At 39.3% G+C, this 13,927-nt stretch overlaps 1 protein-coding gene across 2 annotated transcripts; it reads right to left on the bottom strand.

The window, feature by feature from the left end:
* Positions 1-668: 668 nt before the first annotated feature.
* On the bottom strand, positions 669-10,968 carry LOC138028390 (tyrosinase-like). Of its 2 annotated transcripts, none has more exons than XM_068875950.1 (3): positions 10,760-10,968; positions 3,830-5,268; positions 669-1,594 (listed from the first exon to the last, which is right to left on the bottom strand). In XM_068875950.1, the coding sequence occupies exons 2-3, from the start codon at positions 5,256-5,258 to the stop codon at positions 1,401-1,403; spliced, it is 1,623 nt and encodes a 540-aa protein (XP_068732051.1). In that variant the 5' UTR covers positions 5,259-5,268; positions 10,760-10,968; the 3' UTR covers positions 669-1,400. The 2 variants fall into 2 exon arrangements, with proteins under 2 accessions (XP_068732051.1, XP_068732121.1); XM_068876020.1 differs by having other exon boundaries at positions 3,830-5,205; positions 10,760-10,853.
* Between the last annotated feature and the right edge of the window lie 2,959 nt (positions 10,969-13,927).

The raw sequence follows: 13,927 nt of genomic DNA, 5'->3' as shown, positions 1-13,927 counted from the left end.
GTGTAATTAATTCACGTTTTGACTGGTTTACCGGATTGTCTCCGTCCTTTTCGATTGGCCAAATTAATTACTTTGGTTCTGGTTTTATGAGACTCGATTGCTTTAAATAATTTGTTGTAAAAAAGATAAAATAGCGAAAGCAATGTTTTTTTCGCGCATTTGGCGGGAGACAAGGCAATTGAAAAAAAGTCTCTGTTTCCGCCTTTTTCAATCTCTGATGAAATTTACATTTCCAATGTAAAGTCATCAAAGGTGTTTACCATTTCTATTAATTATCATTCCTGTCAACAACCGGTAAAAGCGTCAACATGGCATTGATCGAACACAGAACAAGGCCAAGAAATCTTGTAACTTTGTGGCGGTTGAGCATTAACACATATCATTTGCACATTTGTTGAGATGTTCAAAAAAAACCCTCCTTTCAAAAGGGCTGATTTTAAAATACGGGTGTCGCACTGGTTGGGGTAGACATACCGGAAATCAGTCAGGTGCGAGAACGGCCCACCTTTAAAAATAGAGCCGAAATAACACAGGCCTATTATTCCCAGCGCATTTCTAGTGCAATGGATTCACAATGAATCAAAACAAACCAAACAACCAACATGAGTTATAATTGATGTACGATCGGGGAGCCCGTCACGGTTTCTGCCAAAAATGTATACTTATGGTTTGGTTTTTATGTTTTATTATATTCGTTGACGTAATTTAAGAAAAAGACTAGTCAATCCCTATCGAGAGGTATATCACAAAGCTAAGGAGTGAAGTACTTTTAAAGGATTACTGATGCTATAAGTTTTGAATAAAAAGTCCTCTCAGGGTTTCAAATGGATAATAAAAGTTTCTTTCTGTAGGTTGTCTTAAGGGGTTTCTTACATAATGTTTATAGAATACACCTGGAGTTTGAGACCTTCAGTTACTCAAGTTTTCTACTCATATTAGAACAGTAAAATGAACATCTTTGAAATACCCAGTCCTGTCTGATCTAATCTGCTATACTCTACTCTCTGCTCTACGTACTCTAGCTGCTCTACTCTATGCTACAGTACAGTCTAATCTTCTCTACTCTACTTTACCATGCTCTAGTCTGCGCTACTCTGCTCTTTTCATCTTTGCAATACATTGCTATATTGTATACATTCTCTCCGATTAATTATCTGCTATGCCGTCTCTATTTTACTCAGCTATGCTCTTCTTTGCCTAGCTCTGCTCATTTGTACCCTTCTTTGCTCCACTTCACTGTTCTCTATCTACTCTGCCTGTACTATATCTCTCTGCTCTCCTTCTCTGCCGGCTATGATCTACACTATTCTGCTCTGCTCTACTTTGTTGAAACCTTTCTTGCTTTTCTCTGGTCTACTCTACTCTACACGACTCTCTCCTCTGTTCTCCTAGCCAGATCTTTAATCAGACAGCAACAAAGCTAGGCTGGATATCATTAACCACGAACATGTTTGTATGCCTGTCACTGCAGAAACTACCGGGCACGAATTCGAACATGTTTGTATGGCTGCCACGGCAGAAACTACCGGGCAAGGTACCGGGCACTGTCCCAAATCTATTGGCTGCACAGGCTCTTCATCATCAGAGGATTTGCCTAAAGCGAAAAATACCATTATTTATTAAACAAAGGAAGAGAAGACTACTTTGATACAAATAAATGAATGAAGGGGTAGTTTCTAAAGAAACTGTGGTGCTGCGACGGTGGGGAAGTAGTATACAAAAATTTGGTGTAGTATGCAAAGTAGTAAGTAGTATACAAAAAGCTGACGTTTCGAGCGTTAGCCCTTAGGCTAACGCTCGAAACGTCAGCTTTTAGAATCTCTGTACGGTGGGCAACTTACATTATCAACTCCGTTGATAAAACCAAATTTTTGTATACTTTGATACAATGCTGGATACTTATACTACATAGAATACTTTGTATTATTGTAATATTTTTTCGAGTACTTATTTATCTCCCTAGGTGGAGGATAGAGAAGGAGATCTTCTAATAATGCGGCTTGACGGAAAGGAAGCATTGGTCTTAACTTTTGAATCCTTGTAAAGATTTTTGATTTATCCGATTTCAAAACTCATATTCGGGCATTGTGAATTTTTTTGAGCAAGTACGAGGGCAACTCTAGCTTCTTGAGTTCTCTTCAAACTTACCATGTACATCGTAACTCGATGATGAACGCTAAGGTATGAATCATGGAAATGACGAGGCGAAGTCACCTTTGTTCACACCATGAGGCAAGGTGCACTATTGAATTCACGTCTATGCATACTACGTTTGATAGCGCAGTTTTCTGCTAGCTATGTTATGTTCGATAACGCTTTAATTAAAAGTAAAAGGGTAAAGTCTGCATATGAGCTAAGGGGCCCATCAGGCCTACGCTTATCTCAGCTTTCTGTAGCATGAAGCAATCTGAGTCAGTATTTCTCCTACCCCTTGGATTTGTCACAGTATGCTTACTTATTTATTTATTTATTTATTTATTTATCTATTTATTTATCTATTTATTTATTTATTTATTTATTTATTTATTTATATGCATTATTCATACAGAAATTCCAGTTCAGCATAGCTGGTTTAAATGGAGATCTTTATTTACCCTCGCCACCATGATACATCACAGAAGACAGACCACAACACCGGGAACTACATGCCCTACTCTTTGCGACAAATGCGAGGGTTCTTTTACGTCCCACAGGATTATAAACATTTAAGGGTTGTGAGACGGGACCTCCGGCTTATCGTCCTTATCTGAGAAGACTAGAGAGTCTAACCATTTGCCGATGTAATTACAATTTAAGGTAGCACTTTGTCCTCAGTTATTTAAAGAGGGTGTGAATGGGGTTAACCGACTAGCGACAAAGGGCTAGAAAATATTACTGACTACCGACAAAACGAGGGAAAAATTACCGACTAGCGACAAAAAAATTAACTGGGATTTACCGACAACCAACAAAGTAATAAAATTTTAACCGACAACCGACATGTGGACCCCCCAATTCAGACCCTCTTTAAAGATCCTGAGTGTTGGTCTGGCCGCAGTTGAACTCCCGACCTCCCGCGTGACAGCTCTTGCTCAACCAACTGAGCCACCGGTGCACGGTGTGCTAGCTCATCCCAGGGTTATCCCCAGCATGAAATTAACACATGTCGAATCATGTCTTTTTTCTCTTATAAAGATCGTTTGCGAAAATCACAAAAATCCAAAGTTGTCTATAAGGCATCTTGTTGGGACAGCTGCAATGAGTTTTACATTGGTAAAACAAAACGTCGCTTACGTAACCATAAAAAAATATCATTTCAAAGCACTCAAAAGGATCAGTCAAACTTCCGCGATTGCAGATTACGCAGTAAAAACAGGTCACAACATAAAATGGGATCATTTTCAAGTTTTAGCAAATGGTAGCTCTGATTTGCATTGTAAAATAAAGGAAACTTTATTAATGCGTGACCTTAAACCAGCCTTAAGGGAAAACGTTGGTAGTGAAAAACTTTGGTTTTGCTAAACGGTCAGTTTTTACTGCTATCTCTTTATCTTACTATTTTTGTCTTATTCTCTCTAGTTACCAGTCTTCCTAATTTTATATATATCATATTTGAATTTTTTCAACCGTCACTTCTGAAGATGTATGTTGTAGCATACGAAAAGTCAAGTCAAAAGTAAAATGCGCTTTATCATTATGTTTGTAGCCGCTGTTTGAAAAATATGTCATCTCAAGGGTCAACCCGATCGAAGTGTAAGGACTTCGCCTTGAGAGCACTGCCTCCTTGATCACAGTACCTAAGTGCGACCACACTAATGATGAGGCCACCGGGCCTCCACAAAGTACTTACCATTTTCGTCAACATCCTCATATTCATAACCGAACTCAAAAGACTTCTTGAACATCTGCTCATGGGTGTGCAATGGGAACAATGGCACAACGACGTCGTTCCTGTTGTGACCAATGGGTGCGTCGAGGAGAGAAAGAACAGAGGCGTCTTTGTTATACTTGCGAAGCCACTTTTCAAAGATGCGATCCACGAAACAATGGTGCAGTAAAAAAATTGGATCATTAGATGCTGAGCGTACTTCTGACATGGCTCCCCCGACAATGACGTGAACCAGGTTGTGCAAGGTGTAGCGGGTGGGCAAGCTATATCCAGTCTTGGTACTGGCGAAGCCTTCAAGGATGTTTACGAAATTGCAGCTCGACACTTTGCTGTAAGGCGGTAGCCCGAAGGTTTCAAACCGGAGAGCAAAATTGACTTCTTCTTTGCTTGGAAACGTCATCGTGTATCCTAGGGTCTTGTTTTTTATTTCGTTTTCTTTCTTCGTCGAACGCTCCAGCCCGGGCCGCCGAACTGTAGGATTACACAGTGTCAGTTTATTGGTTTCATTTTGTTCTACAGTGCAAATGGCGTACCAATCTTTAAAATATTTGCCTTGCACCACGCCGTCTTCTTGTTGTGTCACGCCAAGTAAATCTTCAGAGAAAATAGTAGGGTCACGCTCATCTTTATGTGAAGTCCAATCCCAGAAAGGAAGAGAAAAATTGTCATCACCGGCAACTTCCTGCACGGTTCTCTCCCACGCAAGCATGTATAGTCGATGCCACGAAAGAAACCCCTGGCCCCCATGCCCAAAGTCAATGACTGCGTGCGTTTTGTTGTTTGGATAAGTTGTACCATATCGTGCGTAATAATGTATCCACACGAACAGGTCATAGTTGGTGACGTTGTAAAACAAGGACGCAGGGTCTCCACCAGCTTGCACGGTTCTGTTGATCACTTTGTAAGGAGTCGAAGTCACCACATAATCACTTTCAGAGTACCTGGACATGTTGATGTATCTCATGTAGCGATCCTTCTCCTCGGCTGACAATCTGACAAAATTCTTCCTCGTCAGGATCTTCTTTTGTTTGCAGTTGTTACCATAGTAACCAAACTTGCACTTGCTGCAGTCATAACCAGCGAAGTTTGATTGGCATTTGCAGGTTTTGTGGTAGAGGGCATTTGGCCAGTCGTGACGATCGTCCTCCAACTGGAATGCCTGGTAATGACTGTAGGTAAAATTCCATTCACGAATCATCAACTCCTGGCACGTGCCTCTGTTGCCATCGCTACCACAAGGCGCACTGAAGCCCTTTGGGATCGGACAGCACTCTTTGCTCTTCAAGCTGTCGAGGGTGACGCAAACTTTAGGAAACTGGCCTTCTGTCAAGGGTAAACTGACAGCAAAAAAATAAAGCAAACGCCAAGTGAAAGCGACTCTTCGACTCATCTTGACCTTCCTAAAAGAAGCAATAAAGTAAAGCAATAAAAGCGAGGATCGTTTATTTCCAAGCAACTTGTAAATTACCAGGAAACACAAAAATGCACACAACGAGCCTGTTTGTCAGGAAAACTGGAATATATTGCATAACATGCGTATTTTGTGAGTACAAAATTATACTGCAATCAATGAGCTTATTCAAATCCCCTGCGGTAAATACTTTTTCTTGCGATCTCGACGAACTCAAGAAAAAATAGAGGGTTCACTAACGCAAGATTTTTGACTATTAAACGTAAGATGCAGCGTTACACGAGCAATCCGCGAGACCAAGTCAACCTGAAGTCCCGAGTCAACCACGAGTCAAGCCAGTTTTCTTCTTTCTTCTTTTTTTTTTTTTTTTTTTTTTTGATTTTAAGAATAAAAACTAAACAATATCCGACGTTTCGGAGTCAGACATGACCCCATTATCAAGGTTAAACTGTAATGGGGTCATATCTGACTCCGAAACGTCGGATATTGTTGTTAGTTTTTATTCTTAATACGATTTCTAAATCGATCTTACTTAAAGTTTTTTGATTTTGTCCCGAAAAATGTAGATTGTTGGAAATAAAATATATGAATATAGATTGTCTTAGCAGTAACTGAACAGGACATTTAATAACAGGCTCACCTCGATCGCCGCTCGCACTATCTTGTAGTCTTACGCACCATATTTCCCAGAGGAACCTGGGATCGTTGAATTTCGTGCTCAGTCCCACAAAGACATGGTGTCGTTATGGGAGGGTAAGTGACGTTGTATCCCGGCTTTCCAAAAAACCTGCATCTATGTTCCAGATGGATTAATTTATAAGCTAGCATTTTTATTTATTCTTACGAAAGTGACGGCCGCTTAGAGAGCTTTGTCTGTATTTGCACAAGCTATACTTGTTTTTGGTGCAATTTCGACCCCGCCAATTCCAAATGCCCTTGGATACTTTGGTCGTGTTCTATTGTGATCAACCGAGTTTAGTTGGTTGAGTTGGTTGGGTTTTTTGGTGTTATATAGGGAAAAAAACCGTTTTCGGTTGGTTTGGTTGATCAACTTTTTCAACCGGCATCAAACTAGGTTGAAACGGTTGAAAAAGCATTGGCAGCAACCGCTGTCGTTTACGCGGGCCATTTAAAGTCGGCCGCGGACTACTGCCGTGTTGCTTTCAGGCCTCAATTTGTCAACGCTGAGAGGTCTGGTAATAACTATTCCCAGGAGTTACCGCGTTTCAACCGAAAACGGTTGGAAAAGTGTTCTATTGGGAAACCTCAACCGCTTCAACCGAAACCGGTTGCGGTTCAAACGGTTGATCCCAATAGAACACGACCTTTGAGACAGCAAATAACGTGACTTTGCCCCAATGCAAGTTTGCCATAGTCTGGGGGACTGAGCACAGAACAACGAGCAACGAATGGGGTAAATCATCGTTGCCGAACATTGTTACGAGTATCATGCAATCCCACGTCATCAAAATTGTCGATGATTACATCTCATCGGATATCGAAAAAAAGTTGAACGAGTTTATAATTTCAAATCATTCCAAGTTTACCACTCTGAATCAATAGGAACTCGTGAAAAAAATTAGCTCATCTCGAAGAAGATAATGACAGACTTTCTCAACTAGTTGATGACTTGCAACAATACACAAAAAAAACGAATGTCAGAATTTATGGCATTGCCGAAAGAGCCGACGAAAACATTGATAACCTAGCCATTGCTTTCTTTAAATCTGAACTTGATCTTGAAGTTGCCTCAAATGATATTAGTAGGTCTCACCGAGTGGGTAAGAAATCTACTGTAAAACCTAGACCTATCATTGTGCGCTTTGCCAAACACAATATTAAAGTTGCGGTATTATCTCGCCGTCTCGTGCTTAAAGATCGTAAATCCTATAATTCGTTCTTTGAAGAAAGCAATAAAAACGGCACGAGGGCGCAAAATTACCATGAATTACGTCTTAAGTATTGAGATTGTCTCTTTAGTTTGTACACCACTACTTTCATTGTCGCTGTAAGCCTCTTGGCTGTTAAACCCGTCTTTCAATGAAGTTTGTCAACACAAAGGAGGCGTTACTGTGATTGGACGACTGAGTCAATGCATTCATGTCGGGAGACCAAGGGGGCTAGGGCTCAGTTTGTTATCCAACGGTCGTAGTGACCACGTTTGCTCCAAGCGCATCTTTCGAAAGCATGATAATTACAGTAGTTTAGTTAACAGGGTACAGCTTTGATAAGGTAAGATTAAAATATCATAACATTTATCCAACATTCCAAAAAGGGTCAAATCAATTTGTCTCTCATTTCAAAGCACGATGAGGTGAATACAATTCGTTGAAGGTTAATATAGTAATTATTATAATTCATTAGCTGTGGTATCAAATTTTTTGTGATCCGGGATTTTGTGATATAGCCAAATAGTAGTAATAATAATAATAATAATAATAATGATGATGATGTTGACTATTATTATTGTTATCATAACTCATTTCAATTACACAAATTTGAAAAAAAAAAGGGAAAAAGTCCCTGCGCAAAAGAATAATAAAAACATTATGACAATATCTAAAAATATGTATGCTTGTCCGTTACGAGCTGCTGCAATCCTAAGGGACAATTTACGGATCGATAAAAATATCACTTTCAGGTGCTCTTTGTTTGCAAGATGATTCGCAGAGATTCGCAGATGCATCGACGAGTGTTTTCTTTGGTCGATCAAATCACGTCATTCACCGTAACCTTTGCAAAACGCTCAGGGTGTCTTTCCGTCCAGTCAAAGCAAGCCGTCTTATAATTACAAACGCCTGAATGCAAAAGATTAGAATCATTTTGCTTCCTTTAAATTTTAAGTGCACCAAACAATTGGCTGATGTGGCTAAGTATATACAAACTGTAAGTATATTGTTGTCCGTCTGTTCTTCCAGGGTAAAAATAAATCAAAATAGTTTGCTTTAGAAACTTAAGAAAGGAATCCATTCAGTTGTAATTTATTCGCTACATTAAAAACCAATCGAGATGGTCCATTTTAATCTGGAGGTTTGATACTTTTAGCCAATTGTGATATCATTTTGCGGTCAAACAGTCGTTGTGTGGCGGTTACGGTTAAGAAGTTATCTTACGGTTGCTTGAAATGAAAACTTAGTCATGCGAACTTCGGATGTTTTGCGTGTTTGGTGGCGGTTTTTTAAACAGAGTTTAATGAAAGTAATTCAGTGGAAGGTTGATACAAAAGGTGATGATCAAAGGGTGGAATAACACATTGTGAAAAGAGCTGACCATCTGACTGGAACAGCGAATCACAGCTGTTAAAAATTAACCAATCACAGCGGAACTTCGTGCTTTACAATCATCCGATCTCGTCGTCTGATGAAGACAAGCAGTATGCAGAATGCAGCCGAAACATCGTGATTCTCATCACAATTAACTACATGGTGAGACACGACTCATTTAAAGGGGAAGTTAAGATAAATTCTCACACTTGTTTGTCACTAATTCAGTTCAGAAAGACCGCACGGGGCACCCAACATTCCAAAGTTGTATTTTTATTCTTCGTTATATTATAAACGGCGTGCATTCTTTGTGGTTCAGTAAGCTGTTTATTAGATGTCGAAACCTTTTGCTCGCAGGTAACATCTTGTGATCTTTGTGAGGAGAAATACGATTGTTTCCTTAACAATTAGTAAAGAATGTGCGAAGTACTGTTAAAAGGTCGGTCATTGTGACGTCCGTTCTTTCCGCTTTTTGTGCTTGCTTTGTAAACAATAATAGAACTTCCGTTTTAGCAGAAACGATCGCTAAATCGATTATCTCACGTTGTTTTCTTCTCCGATTTCATAATTAATAACTGTTTTTAAGAGGGGTTCTTCAACCAAACTACAACCACGAATTAAAGAAAGCTCGCAGTATTTTCCACGGCAACGATAGCGAAGTTTTTATTCAAGTGCTTTGCAAATAAGATGGTCAACCGCAAATGCCTTGACAAGTGCAACCGACGAGCGAGAACCTTACATATTTTTGTCAAACTCTGCTACCAAACTTCAGAGGAGTCGGTGTCTTGCCTCCGGGGTCAGAGCAAGCCGATTTAATTTAGTCAGGATACGGAACAACAAATTGGGTTTGCTGTCTTTCTTTTTTTCTTTTTTTTTTTCGAAAATTGGAATTTCATGACAATTTTTTTCCTAGAGTAACCCGGCCCCGTGGTTGGCACTCGCTTCCAGCCAATGTGTCCGCCCTTCCCGGACTCCCGAAAATATGTCGCTTTCCTACTCTGCCACGCGTGATTTTCCTCGGTGATTTCCCCCACACCGTCATCAAAAGATCTCTTTTAAAATGATCCGATTTACAGTCAGTATACTTGTGCTCATTACATCCAGTTCCGCATATCGACAGGAAAGAGCCTAAGCGGATGAAGAGGAGGAATGCTAGAGATCGTTGGCATGTTGGAGTCATGATTTTGTCTGTTTACTGTTGTTCCCTTTATTTGTAAAAATGCAAATTTCTCGTTATTTTTTTCTAGGTGCAAATGTACGTGTTGCTGTATGTGTTCTTCCGCTTAAGCTATTTCCTGTCGATATGCGGCTGCTTTTTCCTCAGTAGCCACGAGTCTAAATCTTCATAATCACAGGTAAGTGACTCAGAATATTTTTTCGAAGTCAAACGATAATTCCGAAGTCGATAAATCATGATCGATAAAAGACGAAGCTTCGCTTTCTGACATGTTTTCCATTGTTTACTCAATAGCAGCGAGCGATATGTTGAATACGTGACGCCATAAGTCCTCGCTCTAGGCTTTCTCGAATAAGTATGCAGGCGACATACCAATAATGGCGGATGCTATGAAAAACAAGTATTTCGACGTAATAACATTGAAATGTTGGTGAAAGTAAGTTAAGTTCATTATTTGAAAATCGTATGCAACATTTTGGCGGCGTTTCTTCGAGGATTTGAGACTTTTTAAAAAATCGTGTTTTTTCGTCAGAGTCCCCCTTTAAAGTTGCGTTTTCAAATTTATCCGGCATAGTGTGGACGAGGCCTTAAAGGTGGGGTTTATTCAAGTTTTCGAGCTTTTGTTGACAAGTGCGGTAAATAAGTAAATGGAAAGATATTTTAGGAAAATAAAACTGCTGAATTCGCTGAAACGATTTGACCCGGAAGATAGGGAAAAAGGCAATACTCGACAAATTTAGGATCCCCTGATATATTTTTCTTATCATTACTAAATCTAGAGATAGCGGGTGTCCAAAATGACATTACTGGAGAGAAGAATGAAATCTTATTGGGGTTTCCCACGACATCATTGATTTGTGATAAGAAATGTCTTGTAAGTTTGGTTTATTGATATAAGGGCTTATCCGGGGAAGAGAAGAAAAAAAACGTTGATAGTTGACCCCAGTGGTTAAATCCATTGCAGAATTTGAAGATTTGTAACCCCGGAAAAAAAGTTCAATGTGGAATACCAATTTGAGAAAGATCTTATTTTCAAATACCTTGTAGTGCAGATGACCCAAATCGCCTAAATTGGAGCTTGCGTCTCGGCTTCTGAAGTCCTCTAGTGTCGGTTCGTGAGTTAATGGAACGGAATGATTCGGTCCTTTTGAACACAATGTTCTGTAATACAACAAATAAAATTGCCAATCATATTTCGAGATTAGGTTCAGAAATTCCTATTGGCTCTATGACTGGGTCGGTTCAAAGCGGGCGTCACTCCTTTGCTCAAGCTTCGTTTCAGCACTGGAATGAGGAAGCTAAAAACAACATAAAATGATGTTACAGCATGTCTCAGTTGATTCATGCTGACATCTAAGTGCTTACTGCGTACAAAATGAAAGAGCCTTTGGAATTCTGCTAACAATAGCATAAGAAAATGAGGAAACGTTGCCGGTGTTTAGTCGAAATGGAATAAAACTCCGATTCTCTTATTGTTTGCATATTTGCATCGCTTAACCGTTTTCAAGCACAAGCATTTGGTGTCATCTAAGTGTTTTGAGAAGTTAAAAATACAGATACAACCTGAAATGTGTCAGTATATTATTTTACGTGCCCTCTATTCCCCTGATCAAAGAATACAAACGGTTAACTACTCTCCGAACTCTGCAAACCCCACACATCCGTTTTGCAATATGCTTAATTTCTGTTCCTTTAGCCAGTGTTCAATAGGGAGTTTAAGAAACCACGACGGGTACGGCGACCAAAATGTCACTTCAAAATATAAGTTTGAGCTATTCTAAGTACTTCATGATTATTCCATCTTGTTTATATTATTCAGTATAGGTGAAGTGTGCTATAACTGGATTGGTACGGACGGATTTGAAGTAAAGAGTGAGACTGAAAGATTCACTGTAGTTTGTCCACGTTGTCGTCAAAGCCTTAAATTTGGTCATTTCACGTAGTAGTTTTAACTACTACTTTTTGAATTGTTAAAAAATGCGTGCCGCACGTGCGGCACGATCATTTTGGTTCTTTTAACCAATAATATTACTGCTTTTTGGCGTTGTCGTTGCCGTAGCCGTCGTCGTTTCTTAAACTCCCTAATATTTAACTGAGTGCTTTAATCAGAGGTAGTGGTAATGTTTGACTATTGTGTGGCCTTGCGTGGACAAAAATATGGATGTTGTCATGCGATCGGTCGCGTCGATCTTTCAAGACCCAAACTAAACGACGTTTTGAATCATTCCCCCATCTTTTTTTCTTTTTTTTTTTTAATGGTTTTAGCCGTTGCAGGGTATTTTTTTTCCTATTCTGAGATCAGGAAAAAAACATACCTGTGATAGAATCTTTAAGGCGGTATAATATTTTGTTCGTCAATTTCCAGAGCTAGACATGACACACTTATCAGGGGCAGACCGAAACAAATAAGCTGTAAGTTATTATGCGGGGGCCCCGAATTATTATGTACATGCACGAGAATAAGAGTATTGCTCGCATTGTGTGGCTAATCTATTCATCGAGCAAAATCAATAAAGGAAATGCGAGCACCGGATTAGGGATTGAGTTAATAATACACAATGATGCCGGACGCAAGGCCTTCTATCCTTTCTCGAATGAGTATGTTTAGTCGATTTCATCAAAAAAAACCGTGATGTCCTTTTTTCATATCCATTCAACTACGAGGGAACTTGGACCTGAAGCGAAGTGATGTGATTCGATTGTCAACAAAGAGAAGAGTCTAGTGTTTATGCACTACAGTTCAAACTGACGATTCCGTTGAATGGATAGGACTTTAAAAATATAAACCTTTTTTCGAGTCCCAGCGATGCAAATTGCCATGAACAGATCGTTAAAAGACGTCACAAAGTTGAAAGTGAAAGTGACAACTGTTCCTCGAAAGGACTTGGGTTACTGACGCCAACAACAATCAGTTTTAAACTTTATGCAAAGAAAGTCGCCGCCCTTGTCAACCAGTTGATTAGTAAAATAGACTTTGTCCTCTCCTAAAGCAGACAAAAGTCAGTAAAATTAGTTGAAATTGGTTTTCTGTGCTTTCTGGTCGTTTTATTTCCTTTTAAAAGCAAATTTGTTTAACATAGCACAGACTAATCTGTTCGGATTCCCAGGTACCTTTGAATCTTCCTTGTATTACACAACATTCGGAAATCTCGTATCATTTTAGAACGGAGTTCTAGATGAGCTACATGTATTTAGGACTTCAAAAGACTTACTTGCCCAGCAAAGAACAGAAAAAATTTCACTAGCATTTGAGCTGAAATTTTTCCAACGAAAACTCGAGTCATTCTTCACAATAAAACCGAATTTTCTTGACATTTTGAACAGACTTTCTACCGAAACAAATTGTTCGGTGTCTGTGATAATATATGTTAATATTTCAGTCGCCATCCCGATTTGGAAACAAAATTGGTCAGAGAAATCAGTACGTAATGAAGATAAAACGTTTTGCCAATATGAGGACTGCAGTCACCCACTTCAAATTGCGCGCCCACAACACTTCAGTCACCATTTCCGGTGCCCCAGAACTCGGTTGAAGCAATATTTTTCCATCGGACATAAAATGGGCAATATAATGCTATTTTCCGCAGAAAAGTAAGCTATGTTTCTTAGAATTTCATTTTCTATGATTATTTATATATGACTTGCTCTTCGCAACATATTATCGTGTGGAAACGGAATAGAAATCGTTGTTGAACCATCTTCTCTTGGAGTGGCAGCGAGGAGTACCGCAATTATTGAATTGTTATTCCTCGAAGACCAGAGGGCGTTTAACGGCTAGAATGATCAGAATTAATGTATTATCATTTCTGGAAAGTGGAGAAAAACGTTCTTGGACTACATTACAAGAAATCACTAATAGCGAATTCACCCTCGGATCGATGATGTCTTCCGCTCGTGCCGACAGCACTAAACAGTCACAGGCTAGGCGAACATTTGGATACGGGATCTCTATTACAATATGTAAAAGCGTTTATGTCTTGTTTTTTATTTCATTTTGTGACCGATAATTAAGCTGCGTTTTGTGGAACTAAGGAACCTTGTGTGTGACATATTCTGATATTTGATCTGGAAAGTAAAAACTGTAGAGGTCAATTTGTGTTTAATTTGAAACAGGAAGAAGATTTTGTTTGTTGGATTCAACACCCGTTTGAGGTAAACTTGAAAACGAGCAAATTCTATGAATGTAGAATAAGGGCCTGTCTATATGG

Source organism: Montipora capricornis, chromosome 1 (genome assembly GCF_036669925.1).
Source record: "Montipora capricornis isolate CH-2021 chromosome 1, ASM3666992v2, whole genome shotgun sequence".
Classification (NCBI taxonomy): domain Eukaryota; kingdom Metazoa; phylum Cnidaria; class Anthozoa; order Scleractinia; family Acroporidae; genus Montipora; species Montipora capricornis.
Note: the sequence above shows the minus strand (reverse complement) of the source record. Positions and strands in the feature narration are given on the sequence as shown.